The sequence below is a fragment of the Ictalurus furcatus genome, chromosome 26, assembly GCF_023375685.1.
Source record: "Ictalurus furcatus strain D&B chromosome 26, Billie_1.0, whole genome shotgun sequence".
Lineage (NCBI taxonomy): Eukaryota > Metazoa > Chordata > Actinopteri > Siluriformes > Ictaluridae > Ictalurus > Ictalurus furcatus.
The window spans coordinates 5,429,737-5,452,159 of record NC_071280.1 but is presented as its reverse complement, the minus strand read 5'-3'; the positions used below and the strand labels follow the sequence as shown (position 1 = coordinate 5,452,159).

General features: G+C 39.6%; 1 protein-coding gene across 6 annotated transcripts; it reads right to left on the bottom strand.

The window, feature by feature from the left end:
* Nucleotide 1: 1 nt before the first annotated feature.
* On the bottom strand, nt 2-21,527 carry LOC128602441 (protein SON). Of its 6 annotated transcripts, XM_053616237.1 has the most exons (13): nt 21,306-21,527; nt 17,811-17,914; nt 17,555-17,726; nt 15,288-16,828; nt 11,779-12,197; nt 11,139-11,273; nt 10,525-10,746; nt 9,567-9,677; nt 7,724-7,840; nt 4,453-4,600; nt 4,298-4,363; nt 2,386-2,501; nt 2-1,180 (listed from the first exon to the last, which is right to left on the bottom strand). In XM_053616237.1, the coding sequence occupies exons 1-13, from the start codon at nt 21,386-21,388 to the stop codon at nt 1,022-1,024; spliced, it is 3,393 nt and encodes a 1,130-aa protein (XP_053472212.1). In that variant the 5' UTR covers nt 21,389-21,527; the 3' UTR covers nt 2-1,021. The 6 variants fall into 6 exon arrangements, 5 of the variants coding, with proteins under 5 accessions (XP_053472212.1, XP_053472216.1, XP_053472214.1 ...); XR_008384841.1 differs by lacking the exons at nt 2-1,180; nt 2,386-2,501; nt 4,298-4,363 and adding an exon at nt 5,153-5,240 and having other exon boundaries at nt 4,461-4,600; nt 21,306-21,463; XM_053616241.1 differs by lacking the exons at nt 2-1,180; nt 2,386-2,501; nt 4,298-4,363 and having other exon boundaries at nt 4,465-5,240; nt 21,306-21,463.
* Between the last annotated feature and the right edge of the window lie 896 nt (nt 21,528-22,423).

The window sequence follows — 22,423 nt, the reverse complement described above, 5'->3', positions numbered from 1 at the left end:
CATTTCACAGAGACAGACACATTACACTCACCCCAATACTGTGATCATCTAATACAGTCAGTCATTCACAATGTTTTTTGGAGACAACAAATTTATTACATTTTATCAAATAAAACATTCCACATGTCCACAACCCAAAACACCTTATTAACGGGAGTGGTCCAAATTACATCATATGTATGATATGCACATACGTAGACCAAGGCAACACTACACCACACCAGCAAATTCTTCATAATGAAGACATAAAAAAAAAAAAAAAAAAAAAAAAAAAAAAAAAAAATTATAGATTTAACCATTATCTAAATCATGTATAAAACATCGAATCCAGAGTAACGGGAGCGCATCAACATAGATCATTTAACAATTAAGCCTATAGTACAGCTTACAAGTAGAGAACAAAGAAAGTTTGGGTTACCCAAAATAAAAATTAAAAAAAAGGTCTCTGTGAAGCCTAAAATGGTACAGTGCATCTGGAAAGTATTCACAGTGCTTCACTTTTCCCACATTTTATGTTACAGCCTTATTCCAAAATGGATTAAATTCATTATTTTCCTCAAAATTCTACAAACAATACCCCATAATGACAACGTGAAAGAAGTTTGTTTGAAATCTTTGCAAATTTATTACAAATAAAAAACAAAACAAAACAAAAAAAAAGGTTCATTTTTTTAAAAAACAAAAAAAATTATTTTTTAATAAATTTGCTGTAACATAAAATGTGGAAAAAGTGAAGCGCTGTGAATAATTTCCGGTTGCACTGTACCATCTACTAAATCAGTAATGACTTTTGGCTAAGCTTTAAGGCCAAGCGAATGGCTTACACTTCAGCTCAAACATGTACCATTAAACTTAGTGATTTTTCAACCTTGGACAGGTCCAGTTCTGTGAGGATGTGTTTAGGAAAGAAGGAAACTTGAAATCAGGGATAAAAAAAAAAAAATTTGAAAAGAAAAAGGACTCAGAACGGATATCCAGCAGGCAAGTCAAATGAGAAATGATTAGTGTGTTGCTGTGCTAATCAGGTGCTAGTGGCTGCTGTGAACTGAGGTCCTGAATGCACGCTGTCCCCTGCGATCTCCCCCATAGCCTGGAGAGCTACTGTAGCCGCCATGGCCTTGGCATGCTTTTTATTGGGGCTGGCTGTCTGGGGTTGGTAATCACATCCATTCACCACTACCTGAAAGTAGATGGGCAAGAAACATGAACACATTCGCAACATTTCTATTGAACCAAACATTCAATTAAATGTAAACCTGTTGATGGTGTAAATTGTAGTTAATTACAGTAAATTACACACTAAAGGCTTGAAAGAGTCGAGCCTGATTTAAACAGCTTCGAAAGCTTGCAAAAAGCTTCAAAAAGGGGATGCAAGCAAGACTGAACGCTTTCCTATCAGAGAGTCCTTATCAAAGATACCAACCATCTCTAGAGTGAAGGGGTGACCTAGATATTTGTGTGGTGGCTGGGGGGGGGAACCCTTCACAAACTTTTAAACAGACTGGGATATGCAAAGAAAATAATTTCACTGTACTGTAATGTAAAGGATTATAAAGGCTTCTTCTGCTTCAAATTCCCTGGGAACCATTGGACCGTGGTGAGCAGAAAAGCATCTCAGAATGCACAACATGACAAAACCTTGAGGTGGATGGGCTACAACAGCAGAAAACCACATCAGTTTTTTTTTCCTAGTCAGCCAAGGGCAGGAATCTGAGACTATAGTGGGCATATTGGATGGCTCATTGAAACTGGTCAGCTGAAGATTATAAAAAATAAAAAACACCTGCTCATCCAGTCTCCAACTGTCCAGTTTGGGTGAGCCTGTGCCAATGATAGCCTCAGATTCTTGTTCTTGGCTGACAGGAGTGGAACCTGATGTGGTTTTCTGCTGTTGTAGCTCATCCACTTCAAGGTTTTGGTGTGTTGTGCATTCGGAGATACTTTTCTGCTCACCACGGTTGTAAACAGTGATTATATGAGTTACTATATCCTTCCTAGCAGCTCAAACCAATCTGGCCATTATCCTCTGACCTCTCTTATCAACAAGGCATTTCCACGCACAGAACTGTCACTCACTCACACCACGGTATAACCCTGGTGTCCTGGCGAAATTCCCCCATTGGCCCTTATCTATCATGGCCCCTTAATAATCTCCATCTCTGAATTGGCTACATCACTCTCTCCTCTCGAATAATAGCTGGTGTGTGGTGGGCGTTCTGGTGCACTATGACTGCAGAGATCCCCCCCCCCACCGCCAATTTTAATTCATTTGACTGGAAGTAAACATTTATTAAAATACTAATTTCATTCTTTCCATTTACCAATCACACACACACCCCCACACACACAGATAGACAGACACACAGCTGTATACTGTGCACTAACCTTAAAGAGAAAATTCTTCCGGTGATCAGGACCACTGTGGAGCACCATGACAAACTCAGGCTGTGGCCATTTTTTCTTATTACACAACTCCATTAGAGCAGACACTGGGTGCTTCCCTGTGTAAAATAATGTCAAGATCAGGAACCAAAGCAAACAGGAAGGAATATAATTTAAGGATTTGAACAGTATATAATTTATAGAGCCCTTGAACTGAATTTATAATACAACTTTTGTCCACGTACATCAAGCTGCTAATACGGCGCTGCTTGAACTTTGTGAATCCTTTAGAATTTTCTATATTTCCGCATAAATGTGACCTACAGTGCTGTGAAAAAGTATTCGCCCTATCCTGATTTCTTCTGTTTTTGTGTATATGTCATACTAGTTTTAGATCTTCAAATGAAGTACAACATAAAACAAAGACAACCTGAGTAAACACACTATACGTTTTTTTTCGGCCAGAGCCTTTGAAATAGCTTTGTAACCCTTCCCAGACTGATGTATTTCAATAACCTTCTTCCTCATCAGTTCTGAATTCTTTTTGGAAAAAGTGATTTGATTGAACAGGGTTTGCAGCAATCAGGCCTGGTTGCATCCAGTCTAGCTGAACTCCATTATGAATGCAATTTCGTAGATTTAGGGAATTAGTAACTATGGGGGCAAACACATTGTGACACAGGCCCATTTGGTATTGGATAACGTTTTTGTGTCAATAAATAAAATTATTATTTAAAAAACTGTATTTTGTGTTTACCCAGGTTGCCTTCATTTTATCTTGGAGTATTTTGACATTTCTGAAACAATTAAGTATGAGATGTACACAAAAACAGAAGAAATCAGGATGAGGGCAAATACTGTTTCACAGCACTATAAATCATCATCAGATTTTCACACAAGTTCTAAAAGTAGACAACAAGAACGTGACATGTTTGTGGAAGTGTATCATGGTATGAACAAAGGAGATTTTTGAGGACCTCAGAAAAAGAGCTGCTGATGCTCATCAGGCTGGAAAAGGTTATAAAACCATCTCTTAATGAGTTTGGACTCCACCAGTCCACAGTCAGACGGATTGTGTGCTTTGTATTTAGATACACTACATGTAGACACCTGACCATCACACCCATATGTGCATGTTGAACATCCCATTCCAATACTATGGCCATTAATATGGAGTTGATCACCTTTGCTCTTCTTGGAAGGCTTTCCACTAAATTTTAGGGCGTGGCTGTGGGGATTTGTGTTCATTCAGCTACAAGAGCATTAGTGAGGTCAGGCACTGATAGGTGAGGAGGCCTGGTGTGCAGTCGGTGTTCCAGTTCATTTCAAAGGTGTTCAGTAGGGTTGAGGTCAGGGATCTGTGCAGGACACTCGACTTCTTCCATTCCAACCTTGGCAAACCATGTCTTTATGGACACTGCTTTGTGTAGCACAGGGGCACTGTCACGCTGGAACATTTTTGGGCCTCTTAGTTCCAGTGAAGACCAACTGTACAGCTACAACATACAAAGACATTCTAGACATTTGTGTGCTTCCAGCTTTGTGACAACAGTTTGGGGAAGAAGCACATTTGGGTGTGATGGCCTGGTGTCAACAAAATTATGGACAGAGAGTATCTCAAGATTGGAGTGCTATGGTTAATAGGACAATTTATCACTGCAATATGTACCGTACAAACACATGTACAACTTGTGATTCAGTCAGTAAACAAAGACACCCACCATACCTTTTACTTGACTGATGGCAAATTTTATTTTAACTAGCATTAACCAATCAAATACACATACTATACAATCTGTCTATCTGTGCCTTCTGAACTTACATAAATTAAATTGTATTTTATTTTTAACGCTACTGTTTCCTAATCATTTTTGCATTAAATGTTTACAGCAAATATTTTCAAAAAGACACTTACCTAAAAGATCCTTCATCATGACTAGATTGCCAGATTTCTGGGTCTTCTCCCCCTCTGCTACCAGACCTACATGGACAAACCAAATCCAATGCATTATTAGATGTTAGGAATAACCGCCTTGTAAAAGTGTATAATACACGGTTAGAAAGCCTCACCCTTGCGGTCGGTTTTGAAGTCTATTACAATGGGTTCCACTGTCCCTTCTCTGTGTTTGCCGAGGCCTTCTCCAGCACGCCAACCCATCTTTTTCATCAGAAACTCTCCCATGCCTCCCGAGACTGGGGCAGCACGCAGGAATTGGTCCTGGATGAAAAGCATACAGATATGGGCAGAAGACGGAGGGAAGGAGTAGAGAGACAGAGAGAGAAAAAGAGAGAAAAGACAGGGAAAGAAAGAAGCACAAAGGAAATAGTAAGAGGTCACAAATCAAAAATGGACTTGAGCTGCATTGAAACTAAGGACCACTCAACTTACTAGCTATCTTCTGTATCCATGGGTTTACCTAAAGATATCAGCAAAATCTCAAATAATAATAATAATAAAAAACCCCTACATCTAGATTAAGAATTTCAAGAATGATCTGAAAAAGCAGCTATATTTTAAAGTGAATTTTTATCCTACCAGGTCCTAATTGTATAAGCATAATACAAAAAAATTAAACAAGAGACTATAATTATCATGCTACATAAATCATATAAATATATTTAAAATGTCATCGTTTCCTGTGACAGAGGAATCAAAACCAACCTTACCACCCCACCAGTTCAGTTGAAACACACACAGGCAGAAACGTTTTCATTAGAGTGGAGACAAATCCACATGAATAGAAATATGGGTGCTGTATGACGTACGTACCTAGGCCCTCATCATCGGCTGTGCATCTGACGTGAATAGAAGGGGCCTGACAGTGACCATGGCAACAAGGCAGCTACAAGGACTGACCCTGCAACAAGTTTCCATATAGAGTGGTGAGAGTTCACAGGGCACACTGTGAACCCCCACCCCTCTTCCGCCCCTGCCCGCCCCACCCCAAACCCCGCCAGCAGGGAAAAATAGTAAATAGTGAAACACCTTGTGAAAATCCTTGAACCCAGAAACTGAGATACTGACAATGGATGATAAATGCTACATAAATTGCACTGTTAACCAAAAAAAGAAAAAAAAAAAAAGGAGAAGGACAAAAGAAAAAAAAAGAAGAGAAGAAAAAAAACCTTCACATGATGGTCATTGTCAGCATGATTAGATCAAATTTTGTCCAGTTTGTTTATAGATCACCTACTTAAACAATGTTTTGCAGATCCCCCTTTCAAATGAAGTGTCGATCAAATGCTATAGAAAGCAACACTGCATATGTACACACATTTTTTTAAGGACCTGCCTTTTTTTTTTTTTTTTTTTTTTTTTTTTTTTAAAAAGGAGCTAATAATTACAGTCTAAGTTTGTGACTAAGTGAAGCTGGCCATGCCAGAAGTATACCACTAATGAAACAGACTGCTGTCTCTTTCTCTCCAGATGTCTCAATGCTATGACACTGGCAGGGAATGTTATTTCTACACAAACACAGTCCAAATCTGTTTCTAAAACTAATTACAAAATTCGATTGAATTCTAAAATTTTAAATGAATTATCATTTAATTTCTGATCCAGAATGTATTTTTCCTGGTATAAATAATTAGCTTTCACAAATAACTGGATTTCATTTAGAACCTTGGTGAAGCAGTGAGGAGCTTGGCCTACTTGGGAACATTAAGAAAAGCCTCCTGGGTGAAGCTTTTAGATATAAATAGGTTTGATTTTACATCTTGGTCACCGCATAATTCCTGGTTCATAGTGCTAATGTCTATTATATAGCTTTCCTATTACCAGGATTTCCTACCTTCCACTACAGCTGGAAGTTCACTCCCTTCTCTTTCATATAATCAACTTTGAGTTTTCAATCTCATTCAACAGGATTGCTCCAGGTGACTTACTTCAGGTGCTCTTCCTTCCTCCCATCTTTCAAAGAAAACTTACTAAGTAGTCTATAGTCAATCACTGAGATGTGATGCCCCTCTTGCAATGCACCTGCTACAACAGAATTTCACACACACAGACAAAAAAAAAAATCTGCATGACCCTGGTGGAAAGGTGTACCCACTCCACAAAAAGAAATACAGTGGTGCTTGAAAGTTTGTAAACCCTTTAAAATGTTCTATATTCCTGAATAAATATGACCTAAAACATCAGATTTTCACACAAGCCCTAAAAGTAGACAAAGAGAACCCAATTAAACTAATAAGACAAAAATATTATACTCGGCCATTTATTTGTTGATGGAAATGATCCAATTTTACATATCTGTGAGTGGCAAAAGCATGTGAACCTCTAGGATGAGCAGTTAATTTGAAGGTGAAATTAGAGTCAGGTGTTTTCAATCACTGGGATGATGATCAGGTGTGAGTGAGCAACTTATTGTATTTAAAGATCAGGGATCTATCAGAGCCTGATCTTCACAACACATGTTTGTGGAAGTGTATCATGGCATGAACAAAGGAAGCTTCTGAGGACCTCAGAAAAACAGTTGCTGAAGCTCATCAGGCCAGAAAAGTTTACAAAACCATCTCTAAAGAGTTTGGACTCCACCAATCCACAGTCAGACATACTGTGTACAAATGGAGGAAATTCAAGACATTGTTACCCTCCCCAGGAGTGGTCGACCAACAAAGATCACTCTAAGAGCAAGACGTGTAATAGTCCACGGGCTTACAAAGGAACCCAGGGTAACTTCTAATCAACTAAAGGCCTCTCTCACAAAAAATTTCCTCCAAGCCAACGTGCAGGACTGATCAACAGTTACCAGAAACATTTAGTTTGCAGTTATTGCTGCACAAGGGCGTCACACCAGATACTGAAAGGTTCACCTACCTTTGCCACTCACAGATATGTAATGTTGGATCATTTTCCTCAATAAAAAGTATAATATTTTTGTCTTGTTTGTTTAACTGGGTTCTCTTTATCTACTCTGAGGACTTCTTATGATATGATTAGGAAAATCCTATGATGTTTTAAGTCATATTTATGCAGATATATAGAAAATTCTAAAGGGTTAACTAACTTTCAAACACCACTGTATAATATACATATCCAATTTAATTACTTCGTTGGAAGAAGTTGTGCATTCCAATGCTAACAAATCAGACATCAAAAATATTTTTACATTAGAGTTGGGTATTGAAGCAGCAACAGCCCTGGCACCAGAACCGGCAATGTGTCGGTGGAAAAGGTATTAAATGTTTCCCAAGTGTGCTGGGGCAGCAATGAAGGATGTGTATCTACAGGACTCAGGGGGGGAAAGGCTGTCTTAAGCACAATAAATCGGAAAGTAAGCACTTTTAAACAAAACACTAGTTCCCTGATCTAAATTCTGGCACTAGGTCATGACTTTACCTTCTTGATCCAAGCCTGTGGGCCACTGTTGGACAGCTCTTCAGATGAGAGCACTTGAGCACCTGTAGAACCAGTGAATAGACCTGGGATTGTGTTGGACTGCGCCCAAGCATCCACCTGTAAATATACAACCCATTAAATGAAAATAAATCATTTGAGTCGTTTGAAGAAAACGAGTCAAGTCCCACTGCTTGACTCAGATTGGGAATATGTTTCTGTTCTAGAACTGGTGGACTCGAGTGCTGCATTTTGTGACCATGAGTATTGACCATGAGATTGTACTGAACAGGCGTGAAAATGCAGTTAGGTTAGATATGTTTTTGCCTCGGTTAGATCTGATTTGACGGACTGTTATTTGTTAGAACAACTGGACATTCTTCAGAGCCTAAAAACTACAGTACAGTGTCCCACAAAGTCAGTTTGGCCCAATTCAAGTCAACAGTGTGGAAAAGACCGGATGAATAGAAACTTATATTTTTCTGCCATTTTCTCCCCAATTTGAAGAGAAACACGACAACTATCACCCGGAGAGGGTGAAGGTTAACACGCGCTTTCTCTGAGACACATGAAGCCAACTTCCGCATCTTTTTTAACTACTGCTCACATGTCACACGGCATCATAACACACTCGGAGGAAAGTGCTATCTGCCCTCTTCTGCATACATGAGCTTACAGATGCCTGCGATTGGAAAGTTTTACTCTGACTGAGAGGGAACGGAGCGTATGCCATCTCTCCCACACAGAGAGCATGGCCAGTTATGGTCTCTTGGCTTGTGGCCATGGATGGCTGTGACACGGTTGGGATGTGAACAGGCTTTTCATCAGCAAAAGTCTGATAAAACTGGCATAATACCAATTTGTCTCAATTTATTTACCTTAATTTGTATAAATAACCTTCTGGTAAAGCTTTTCTTGATAATGAGGATGAGCTTAGGGTATTCAAATAAATAAATAAAAACTTTTGATCCTATTTCCCTAATCTAACGTGCACCGGAATAAGCCAAGGGATGCGGTCAATCCGACTGCATGTTGCTGAATTGCAGGCCCACTTGGAGAAATCATGTTTAAACAAGTGAACAGGACCAAGAGATAATGTGATGTTAAGGGCGACTCAATGCTCAAAAGAAAGGCCACACCACATCCATCATATTACAGTGGTGAACTCTATATCACAGTTAATATCAAGATTCATAAATATACAATCATTTATCATGCTAACATTTTTGCCCATATCACCCAAGTGTAATGTTACCAAGGTTGAATGTTAACCTGGATACAGGTAGGTAAGGTACTAGGCCCGGCTAGAATAAGGTTGCTGCTTTCACCCTGAACCTTGAACAATATTCTGCAATGCTAAATAATACAGCTGTTGCTTGCTCACACGTTTTTAAGAGTTCCAGCTTGTTTAGATTGCAGCAGCCCACATCCTTACCAGGAAAAGAAGCTCAGTGTTCATTACCCCTGTCTTATTCAAGCTACACTAGCTGCCTATTCAGTTCTGCATTTACTACAAGGTTCTGCTCCTTATGTTTAAAGCTCTGAATGTTTCAGGCCCGGCGGAACTCTGATCTCCTGATAACCCCGGTTAAACCCAAGGATCAGCCGGTGGATGATGTTTTCCTTTCATCACCCCTATACTCTGAAATATTGTTCCAGAGAGGATTTGAATGCCAGCTCAGTGGATGTTTTTAACTCTAGACTATACACATACTTATTTAACTTAGCCTTCTTTGCTCTTGGGACTTATCCTGTTATATGTCATTTTCATGAGTCGTCCTAATTCTCATAGATTATCGATCAATGAATTTATGATTTATTTGTGATATATTTATGTCAAGCTTACCTGCTCCTGTGCACGATTAAGCATACACATGGCATTGATGTCAAAGGGATTCTCTGCCAATCTCTTCTGTGCCACTGCCCTTTCACTAATTGCAAGTGTGATGTCCACTGGCTAAAGACATCCAGGAAGAAAGAAAAAAAGAAAGAAAGGATTACTCAGAACTTGCATCAATCAATACGTTTACATGGACAACAATAATCCAATTTTAACCCGATTAAGACAATACTCTGAACAAGAAACTACCATGTAAACAGCAATCTTTATTACCTTAATCCGATTAAAGTCATACTCGAAGGAAACACAAATCGAATTAAGACATGGAGGATTCCTGTTTTAGTAGCATTATCGACGTGTATTATAGACACGTACACACTTTAATCACACTATTAACGTCGTGTAAGAGTTTTCACCGCATTGTGCGACAGGACACGATCACACACGGCAGCGCTCAACCGTTTCACGGCAAACAAGAGAACACGGCAACGTCCGAAACCATGTACTTACCTGCTATATAGTAGGTGAAATACATGTTTCTCAGCTGCTATATAGTAAGTAAGTATGCGGTTTGGGACGCAGCCCAAGGCTTCAAGCAGTCGTCTATTTGCACATACAGCACGACAAAAAATGAACTGCAGTTGAAGCGTTCGCAAAAATTAAAACACCTAAAACTGTATACGGTACCATAACGAAGACCAACTGCACATCAATAAGTGAAATTCTGGAGGGAACGTCGGACAGCGTGGCGTGGGGACGTAATGACGTGTGCCGTTTATCGATCTATGTTCTATAACATGTAAAACGCGAACATGAAAGGAATATTCTAAAAGCGACTCATGTAAACACCTTAATCACATTATTGTCTTATTCAGAATAAGGTCAATAATTAGATTACTGCTGTCCATGTAAACGTAGTCACTGTTAAAAAGACACACAGAAGCCTAAAGTGGGGAGAACTGACCTGCGAGGGTGCCTCAGGAAAGACACTGTCGTTGGCTTTGCTCTGTTCCTCAGCCCCCGCAGATACTGATGGATCCCCTGCTTTTTCAGTCTTTTTATCCACAGGCATCCATTCTCCATACACTCCGTCTTCCTCTTTTCTGCGGTGCTGTGAACCTGAAGACACTGGGAACTCCTTGGCAAAAGCAGCCTCTGACCTGACTGCTGGCTTCACAGAGGGGTTCTGAAGGAGGGGGAGGGACATGGTGGCACAGGAAGGGGAGGGAGGTTACTGCTAAATTAGGAGGGAAAAAAAAAAAAAAAAAGAGATTCAACAACATGAGTGGTTGAAGAACAACTGTCTGCATCATTGAAATGGAAGACCAAACCTAAACAATTATTAAATAAATAAATGTCTGTAACAGTCCATCTTCAACCATTCATGATGTTGAGTACATTTCCATTTCCACCACTATTACAGAGAATGCAGCTGGGTGTTACACAATAAACCACTGAATCTGATATCAGAAATCAGGGTGGGATACGGTGGGGGTCATTATTTATTGACGAAATAAAGGCAAAAAAAAAAGAAAGAAAAAAAAAGAAAAATGCACCAAAGGTATGAATCATACATACACTGAGACTGAACGTAATGCCCTTATTCTCCTTAAGGGCAACTCCTCCAAAGGGCCGGTCATCATCATCATCATCTGAAACATGTGGCTTTGCAACAGCCATCTCCTCTTTACTCTCCGCAATCTTCTTGCATTTCTGAGGAGAATCATGACAGAGTTATGAGTTTTAATTTTTTTTAATGTGTGTTGTATTTGCAATAAAATATGGAAAAACAGAAACTACAGGGTGTCCCAAAAGTCTCCATGCATAGGGGAAATTAACACTTTTTAACCAGATAGTCTTCCAAAATGTACTTCATTTTGGAAGTTAAAATTTACTTTGTTTATAATAGTACTACTATTGTTTTCAGACAAACGTTAAGAATGCCTTTGACAAAAGGACGTATTGAAATCATTCTCACAGCTGGATCGGGAAGCTGTCGCAAGGTTCCGATGGACTTTAACAGGAAACGTGACACACACGACACTGTTGCCAAACTTATTAACAAATTCAAAAAGACTGGAAGTGTAGCGGACCAACCGAGAAGTGGATGTCCACCAACACCTACTGACGAAGGCACAACCGACGTGGTGCTGGCAAACATAGTCCCCTATGTACGGAGACTTTTGGGACACGCTGTATTTTGAACAAAAACCCATACTTCTGTGAGCTCCTTGATGCTGTAGTTGTTTGCTTGCTTTGCCAATTTTTTTTTTGCTTCTTCGATAGTGACCAGATTCAGATTTGGTGTGGCTGAGGGTGGAGGCTTGTTGGTTATTGTGGGCAAGGGGGCCAGCTGTGGCATGGCAGCGAATGCGTTCATGCCAGATAAAGCTGCGGTCATGGTGGCAGCAGTCATGCTAGCCATAGCAGCATTCATGGTCATGTTTGACATCCCTTGTATTCCCATGGGGAGATTAACAGGTAGGGGCAGGGGTAAGGGCAATTGTGTGGGATTTGGGGCTGGCAAGGGAAGCTGAAGGATGGTTTTTGGCCTCAGACTCTCTGGAATTGGCATACCAGCTTTAGCACACATAGCTGCAGCATTAGCCTTGGCAATTTCAAGCAACTGTTCTTTATCTGTAAGGGGAAAAATGGTTAGATGAAACATTACAAAAGAAACGTGAAACTAATATATTATTATTATTATTAGATAAACGCTAATCTCTGCTAAACTCTACTGTGAAATCTCACAACATTACAATATATGGACAAAAGTATGTGGACTCCTGATCATCGCATCCATACAGTGAGGGAAAAAAGTATTTGATCCCCTGCTGATTTTGTACGTTTTCCCACTGACAAAGAAATGATCAGTCTATAATTTTAATGGTGGATTTATTTGAACAGTGAGAGAGAGAATAACAACAAGAAAATCCAGAAAAACGCATGTCAAAAATGTTATAAATTGATTTGCATTTTAATGAGGGAAATAAGTATTTGACCCCCTCTCAATCAGAAAGATTTCTGGCTCCCAGGTGTCTTTTACACAGGTAACGAGCTGAGATTAGGAGCACACTCTTAAAGGGAGTGCTCCTAATCTCAGCTTGTTACCTGTATAGAAGACACCTGTCCACAGAAGCAATCAATCAATCAGATTCCAAACTCTCCACCATGGCCAAGACCAAAGAGCTCTCCAAGGATGTCAGGGACAAGATTGTAGACCTACACAAGTCTGGAATGGGCTACAAGACCATTGCCAAGCAGCTTGGTGAGAAGGTGACAACAGTTGGTGCGATTATTCGCAAATGGAAGAAACACAAAAGAACTGTCAATCTCCCTCGGCCTGGGACTCCACGCAAGATCTCACCTCGTGGAGTTGCAATGATCATGAGAACAGTGAGGAATCAGCCCAGAACTACACGGGAGGATCTTGTCAATGATCTCAAGGCAGCTGGGACCATAGTCACCAAGAAAACAATTGATAACACACTACGCCGTAAAGGACTAAAATCCTGCAGCGCCCGCAAGGTCCCCCTGCTCAAGAAAGCACATATACATGCCCGTCTGAAGTTTGCCAATGAACATCTGAATGATTCAGAGGACAACTGGGTGAAAGTGTTGTGGTCAGATGAGACCAAAATGGAGCTCTTTGGCATCAACTCAACTCGCCATGTTTGGAGGAGGAGGAATGCTGCCTATGACCCCAAGAACACCATCCCCACCGTCAAACATGGAGGTGGAAACATTATGCTTTGGGGGTGTTTTTCTGCTAAGGGGACGGGACAACTTCACCGCATCAAAGGGACGATGGACGGGGCCATGTACCGTCAAATCTTGGGTGAGAACCTCCTTCCCTCAGCCAGGGCATTGAAAATGGGTCGTGGATGGGTATTCCAGCATGACAATGACCCAAAACACACGGCCAAGGCAACAAAGGAGTGGCTCAAGAAGAAGCACATTAAGGTCCTGGAGTGGCCTAGCCAGTCTCCGGACCTTAATCCCATAGAAAATCTGTGGAGGGAGCTGAAGGTTCGAGTTGCCAAACGTCAGCCTCGAAACCTTAATGACTTGGAGAAGATCTGCAAAGAGGAGTGGGACAAAATCCCTCCTGAGATGTGTGCAAACCTGGTGGCCAACTACAAGAAACGTCTGTGATTGCCAACAAGGGTTTTGCCACCAAGTACTAAGTCATGTTTTGCAGAGGGGTCAAATACATATTTCCCTCATTAAAATGCAAATCAATTTATAACATTTTTGACATGCGTTTTTCTGGATTTTTTTGTTGTTATTCTGTCTCTCACTGTTCAAATAAATCTACCATTAAAATTATAGAATGATCATTTCTTTGTCAGTGGGCAAACGTACAAAATCAGCAGGGGATCAAATACTTTTTTCCCCCTCACTGTAGGTGCTTTCCGAACATCTCATTCCAGATCTAGTCCCCTTTCCTGTTACAATAACCTCCGCTCTTCTTGGAAGGCTTTCCACTAGATTTTGGAGCGTAGCTGTGGGGATGCATGTTTATTCATCTAGAAGAGCGTTAGTGAGGTCAGGTACTGATGTCAGGTGAGGAGGTCTGGGGTGCAGTCGGTGTTTCCACTTCATCTCAAAGGTGTTCACTGGGGTTGAGGTCAGAGCTCTGCGCAGGACACTCGAGTACTTCCACTCCAAACTTGGCACACCATGTTTTCATGGTGCATGCTTTGTGCAGCACAGGGGCATTGTCACGCTGGAACAGGTTTGAGTCTCTTAGCTTCAGTGAAGGGAAATTGTAAAGCTACAACATACAAAAGGGGCGGCTGTGGATCAGGTGGTAGCGCGGGTTGTCCATTAATCGTAGGGTTGGCGGTTCGATTCCCGGCCCGCATGACTCCACATGCCGAAGTGTCCTTGGGCAAGACACTGAACCCCAAGTTGCTCCCGATGGCAAGTTAGCGCCTTGCATGGCAGCTCTGCTACCATTGGTGTGTGAGTGTGTGTGAATGGGTGAATGAGAACCAGTGTAAAGCGCTATATAAGTGCGCCATTTACAAAGACATCCTATACAATTGTGTGCTTCAAACTTTGTGATAACAGTTTGGGGAAGAACCACAAATGGGTGTGATAGTCAGGTGTCCACAAAACGATTGGCCATATAGTGCATATTTTGAGGCCATAAGAATGTGCTGATATTTAAAGCAACATGACTCAGCATTCATTATTCATTCATGTTTTTGGATAGCATGGCACAGGAGTGAGAAATGTTCCGAAAATCAGAATAAAATAATCTAGGTGTGCCAAATTGCATGGTTCTGATGCGTCATATTACTGTCAAAGAACGTGCACCTTAAAACAAAGTATGATGATCCATATAATAAAAACATGCTTAAGGCACAAGTACCCAAATGGTTAGTTTATATTTTAATATAATGCCACTAAAATGAAAGCTTCCTTCTTAATAAAAATCACTCAATCATTTTTATTATCATTTAATTAATGTCAGATGCCTTCAATGCCACCAAAGATTTTAAGACAATCAATACATCATAAACATAACCGATTAGCTACTATAGATCTTTTCTGGATCAATGAAGAATCGCTATATTCCCATGGTCATGGTGTACTTATGTCTTATTTGCCATATTCTTTCTCTGCAACTCACTAAATGAAAAGCATTCCACTTAAAACAATGACAAAACATGATTACTGATGAGATCTTTAAGGGAAATAAAGAAAATGTCACTGTACCGAGCTCAGTAAGGCGTGGAGGTGTCTTGCTAGCGCTACGGCGAGTTCGAGAGGTCGACCTCTTCTTCCGCAGGATGACTACAGGAGAATGGCTCGGTTCTCGCTTCCACCGGTCCCGCTGACTAAACATTCGGTTCCTGAAACCACCTCTTTTCCGGCACGAGCCAGACCGAGACCTTCTTGATTTGGAGCGAGACCTGTGTCTAGATTTTGATCGGTTTCTATCCGAGGTTCTAGACCTTCTCCGGCGCCCTGGCGAATGGGACTTTGACCTTTTCCTTTTGGGAGACTTGGATTTAGAACGCCTAGTCCGTTTTCTGGACTTGGATCTTTTCCTTTGCAAAGGAGACTTCCTGCTGTTCCTGGAGGATGACCTGGACTTCCTTCGTTTAAAAGGAGAATTGGATGTTGATCTTTTTCTTGAAAGTGATTTTGAGTGCCTTTGGTTTGGTGATATGGACTTCTGTTTACATATTTGGGAGTCGTTCAGTTCAACACTAGTAATTTCTTCTTTCTTTTCAGTGCTGTGGAGGTCCCTAGACCCACTTGAGCTATATGCTGAAACATCGTTCATATCCAAAGGCATGGTGGGTGTAATACACTTCATTGTATGGTTGGTCTCAGAGGAGCCAGAAACAGACACACCTGCATCCAAGAAAGGAATTGGTTTCCATGAGCCAGCAAGTCTAATAACTGGCCCATCATTTAGAATGCCATCTTTAATAAAACTGGCAGAGGGACTCACTGGCATAGTCTGTATTTCTTCTTTGTCTCCAATTTCTGCTTCCTTTACATTTTGGTTCAGAGAGCTATTGTCATGCTTGATTTCTGCAGCCGTACTGCTCTTTTGTTTCTCACTCTCAGGATGCTGATCGCTTGAAAAAGATCTCGATTTTGACCGGGAACTTGACCTAGAATTCCTGTCTCGTCTCTGAGACCCGGACCGCCTGGAATGATGTGAACGAGATCTACTTTTTGACCGAGTTCTCCTGCTCTTCCTTACATTAGACCCTGATCTATTCTGTCTAGAACGCGACCTGGATCGTCTGCCTCTTCTGGCTGAATGAGATCTGGAACGTCTGTTACGTCGTTGTGATCTTGAACGCGACCTGGATCTACTTCTCCATCTTTTCTGTGCAGACAGTTTTCTCGGACTTTTCCTTGAAAGTGACTTTGACCTTGAGCTCGGAGATCGCCTCGGTGACCGGGACCTGGATCTATGCCTTGCTTTCTGTTTGCCTGAGCTGGAACGGGAGCGCTGCCTTCTCAAACTCTTGTCTTGTCGTGATGTCCTTGACCGACTAGAGCTCCTTTTGGCTTTTTTATTTTCTTCGTGTTCGTCAGAAGCAGTCTCAAGCTTAGGAATAATGTCAGGTAAATCTTGAGGCATGTTCCCAGTTGAGGTTTTTACAGCTTCACCCAAAGGTTTCATTTCAGACTCAGACTCAGATTCGGAAGAGCTACCAGACTGTGAATCAAGCTTTTTTCCTTTTTCCCCATGTTTATGTTTCTTCTTTTTCTTTCTCTTCTTCTTCTTTACACTACAAAAACAGTAACCAATTCAAAATTTAATTTACCAAACTGAGGGTTTCGGTATTCAAAAAACAAAGTCCCATAGCACAAAGTTTAAAACTGTTTAAAGGTTTGTACGATATCAGACCTCCATTACCATTTTATTACAATATATTTTCATTTTCTTACGTAAAATTTAACATTACTGTAAGTAATGTTAATTTTCATAAGAACTGCTTGGATATTAAGCGTGGATATCATGGAAGCTCCATGTAAAAGATGTTTGACAGACTAGTATTTTTGGCAGACTAAACGGTGGTACTCTCGTGGAAGGACAATTCAAGTGATTCAGTTAGAATGATCACAGTAATTTACACTTGCTAGTTTGCCTTGTTGTAGAGACTGGTCAAGAACAGAAAGTTTTATCAACACTTGTGAGGAACACTAGCCTTAACCAGAATCACCAGGTAAAATGAAGATGTTGGCATGTCACCTTTTATTTAATTATCCAAAACTTGCATATATTTGTTCCCACAAGACCAGTATTAAACAAACAAAAAAGTAACCACGGATTGAAGTTTCCTGGGACTTTAATCTGTAAAAAATACCCCAAGTATCAGCATAATGTAATTCATTAGTATTAGGAAGGTTGTTAAATGTTGTTATTAAAAGGCTGTTATTTAACTTCCTTTACTCAGAAGCAACTAATGTTAAAGCTTAAATATGATTCGTAGCGATGATCAGTGTGTAAATACCTTTCTTTTGTTTCTCTGCCAGACTCTGACTCTGAGCTGCTCTCCTTTACTTCCTTATGCTTCTTCTTCTTCTTTTTGCTTTTGTGTTTTTTGTGCTTTTTAGATTTCTTGTGTTTAGTAATAAATTCCTCTTTGCCATTGCTGCCTTGGGATGTAGCTTTTGAGACTTTATCTAAAAAAGGGAAATGGAAAGATAAATATTCGTTTTAACATCAGAGTTTCTGTCTGTCATCCATAGAAGAGAAGACTGACCCACCTGTGGCTATGCTCGATGCTTCAACCTGAGGTGCTTCGTTATTTATTCCTGTCCCCAAGTCAGAGTGCGACTCCCCATTATTAGATTCCACCTGGTCTGTATGGCTGGGGAAAAGAAAAAATAAATAAATATATAAATATATTATATATATATATATAAATATATTATATATATATAAATATATTATATATATATATATATATATATATATATATATATATATATATATATATATATAAATATAAATATATATATATATAAATATATTATATATATATATAAATATATTATATATATATATATATACACACATACACACACACACACACACAGCAGTTTTTAAACCTGTTCCTCAATGATATGTTACTAAGCATTGTAAATGAATAGGCAAGAGCACACTGTGTTCTCTGTGTTCTGTTGTGCATCCCAAACAGGATTATTCATTCATAAGTTAGTCTCAAACCTCTCAGGGAAACAAACATGCAGAACACACACCACTCTGACCATCTTACCATTTCAGATCACTATTTCATCCTATCTGTGTGTTTGCTTTTTTGCACACTGTGTTCATATACGTAGTTCTTATACAACATTAAAAGGATATTATCTGTATTTTAACAGTGATTTAATATGATTTCTGCTTATACCGATAAGCCGATGGAACAACTCTGCATCTTTAACCTCCTAATAAACCTTGCTCTTGATACGTATTTGCAAACAGTGCTGTTTGTATGACGACTCGATGGGGGAAAATGACTAAACGTGTTCGCAAGTCTTCATCCTGCTTTTGTTTCATTCCCAAAAAGAGTGGATTCATTGAGTCTACACGGTACAAACTAAGAGCCAGTCCCAAAATTTAATCAGCATCGGAGCATTTCAGTGACGGTCAGCGCATATTTATTTTGCTTTTATTATGAATTTGTCTGGTGGGAAAGTAAAATACACTGATTAGCCAGAACATTAAAACCACCTGCCTAATATTGTAGGTCCCCCTTGTGCTGCCAAAACAGACACACAGTGGAGGCATGGACTCCACAAGACATCTGAAGGTGTGCTGTGGTATCTGGCACCAAGACGTTAGCAGCAAATCCTTTAAGTCATGTAAGTTGCGAGGTGGGGTCTCCATGGAACGGAATTATTTGTCAAGCACATCCCATAGATGTTCGATCAGATTGAGATCTGGGGAATTTGGACCCCAAGTCAACACCCGGAACTCTCAGTCATGATCCTCAAACCATTCCTGAACAATTTTTGCAGTGTGGCACGACGAATTATCCAGCTGAAAGACGCTAATCAAGTCAGTTTCGCTGCTTTGCTAAGAAGAGTTGGTAACAGAGAGTTTAGTCTTAATTCATAAATTCGGGCATATACACGAGAAATTTGCGGATGCCTGATATTTGGGAACAGGATCGTGTGAGACAGTTTTGCGAGGTAATTATACCAAATCATTTCGAAGACAGACTTTGGCTCAGGCATTTCAGAATGACAAAAAACAACATTTGAGATGCTGCGCAACTAGATCGGTCTGCTTTTCCGAGCCAATTATCCAATCACATGAGACACGACTTTTTTGATGCGCACCGAGGAATTTATTCAGTAAATGTGTTTCTTTTGAAGGTGTCAATGATAGTTTATGTGCACATCTTCTTATCAAATGAAAAAAAATCTGCCTCAATTGAGCAGAAGTCTTTCATGTACATTTTGTAGATTTTATTCACATCTGGTGTTTCCATCCAGCATTTTTTATGCGATATCCCAAAACTTGTATTAAAATGTGGATGGAAACATAGCTACTGTTTGTCTTATCAAGGACTTCATCGGTTTTCACTTCAAACTTTCTTCTTAGTGCTATTTAAAGTAATAAAGTGATTTATTCCATCCAGAACTGTCTAATTCATGCCTATCGCTACGTTTCCATCCACGTATTACAATTGCGTTTCATCTGCATGCTCTGAAGCGCAAGTCATTTATTATATTGGAAAAAATAGCCATAGTGGCTTCCCCCGATTGCACCAACTGCCGTTTGTATTGATACTCTGTGACAATTTTGTTCTCTTGAACGTGGGTTGAAAACGGTGCTTTATTGGCAAAGTTTTATACGACATTCCAATTTTCTGCGCAAGTTAAATTCTCAACTTAGATGAAAACATCACTTGCTTTTGAATTTTTTTTAAATAGTAAATAGCAAAAGATGAAGTATACTGAAGTTTATTATATATACCAGAGCCATATCTCCCTGCAGTACTCGCCTGGTTTCCCACTGAAACTAAGCAGGGTTGATCCTGGCCAGTACCTGGATGGGAGATCTCCTGGGGAAAACTAAGGTTGCTGCTGGAAGTGGTATTAGGGAGGCCAGCAGGGGGCGCTCACCTAGTGGTTTGTGTGGGTCCTAATGCCCCAGTATAGTAACGGGGACACTATACTGTAAAAACAGCACTGTCTTTCGGATGAGCCATTAAACCGTTTTTTAATGACCCTCTGCGGTCATTAAAAAACCCAGGTCACTTCTCATAAAAGAGTAGGGGTATTGCCCTAGCAAAATTCCCCCATGAGCCCTTATCTATCATGATCCCCTAATAATCTCCATAGCTAATAGCTGATGTGTGCTGGGCATTCTGGAGCACTATGGCTGCTGTCACATCATCCAGGTGGATGCTACTCACTGGTGGTGGCTGAGGAGAGTCCCCTCACACAATGTAAAGCACTTTGAGTGTCTAGAAAAGCACTCTATAAATGTAAGGTATTAGTAATTATTATTATTAAAGGAATAATAATAATAATAATAATAATAATAATAATAATTATTATTATTATTATTATTATTATTATTATTATTATTATAAATACCAAAGTGTGTTGTGTAAGGAATAACACAATGGTTATAATAGTAATTTATAAGTTATACTGTATTATTCTACATGTTTATAACAAATCTCCCTTCTTCGTGTAACATTATCATGGCGGTTCAGTGACGATGAAATTTACTCGGTGACGTCAAGTGGCGACTTCTGAGGCATGCGTTACCTACTTTCCCCTGGAAAGAGTTGAAAAAAAACACTGCTGCTAATGATCTAGACAGAAGTGTAGGTGGTGTGTGTTAAGCTTGCAGATGTATCATTCATGCAAATTCAGCCAATGTAAACAAAAACAGTCAACAAAAACACGCAGTGAGTCATGAACTGTCGGTAAACTCCGGCTAGCTGTGAGTCAGGACAGCCAAATTACCCTTATATAATAGCATTATTACTCTGTACACAACAATATCTGTTTAAACCATTCACTAACATGCAGACTGTTGATTTTTCCGCCACAGCATCACTGTTTAACTTCAGCACGGCCATAATGCTGTGACTTCATGTAGCCGGTTAGCTTGATCCTGAAGCAGGCCTCAAAATCAGTTTGTTAGCGGTTGCGTTAGTAACTAATGCTAGATGAAAACACAGCACGCGAGCTCGCCAATTTATATTCCTAGTGCAAAAAAAAAGCTCAAGTTACCTTTTATCCTGGCTTTCATCTTCTATTTCTTTTATTTTACTCATTACAAAATCACGAAAAATCTGTTCAATGTTGCTTGCCATTTTCTTCAGTCAAGCTCGGAGGACTCTCATGGCTGATATCCCACAATGCCCCTGTAGAGACAGGAAGACGGGTGTGCTTAAGTTCCGGCTTCCGCTTTCGTCTTATAGTAGATATAAAATGTCCACACGTCCCTGTTAGAATTGAATGAAAGAAAAAATAATAAAACAAAGATAAATCATGTCAGATATTTCAAGTGAACAAATTCATCTAAAAAAAAACAACAAATAGAAAACTTTTAGGGGGAAAGAAAAACAAAAACAATTGTGCGCGCGCACACGCACACACACAAAAGATAAATCATCAGATGTTTTTACACCTTTAATTTTTATATAGAAACCAACCAAATTCAAGTGAAAACAAATAGAAACGTTTTAGGAAAAAGAACAAAAATGACAATAACCCGGTTGCATAAAATGTACGATATGATACAGCGATTTAAATACGAGAGAGAGAGAGAAGGAGTGTGAGAGAATGAGGAAGAGCGAGGCATTAAATATACCGATCCAGAGAACAGACGTATATAAATAAAAAAGGAAGAGATGAATTAAAGAGTCCTAACCATGGGTTCTCTCTTTCAGGTCTTACAGGCAAATACACACACAAGTTACTAGGCTTGTGACATTTCATTGATGTACTTATTAAAACAGCTAATTAATGGTATGCTACACCTAAATCTAACTCTAACCTTAACTTTTGTAACCAAAGAGAAAGCATTAAGCTTTTTTTATTATTATTTTTTAAAATATATATATATATATATATATATATATATATATATTTAAATAAAAGCCACATTATCACTAGATCATGGTCATAGTATCTTGTATTTCATTTATGTATATCGTGTATAAAAGATATACACATGTGATATGATATTTGAAAACATGATTACTATGCAGGGAATCAAACAACATACTGTATCTGTGGTATGGTCACTAAAAAAGCTCAACGTGTTTTCCAGAGTTATTAGTTAAAATGAGTAACAGCAACCATATAAGGCCCTTCATACATGTATCTGTACATTATACATTACA

What these genes read in the sequence shown, in the direction of transcription:
- LOC128602441 (XM_053616237.1), bottom strand. Translation starts at nt 21,388, where the DNA reads ATGGCAAGCAACATTGAACAGATTTTTCGTGATTTTGTAATGAGTAAA. An exon ending in GATGAAAGCCAGGATAAAAG is followed by an intron (nt 17,915 to 21,305) that starts GTAACTTGAGCT and finishes TCTTTTCCCCAG; the next exon opens with CCATACAGACCAGGTGGAAT. An exon ending in GCATTACGTTCAGTCTCAGT is followed by an intron (nt 10,747 to 11,138) that starts GTATGTATGATT and finishes CCCCTCCTTCAG; the next exon opens with AACCCCTCTGTGAAGCCAGC.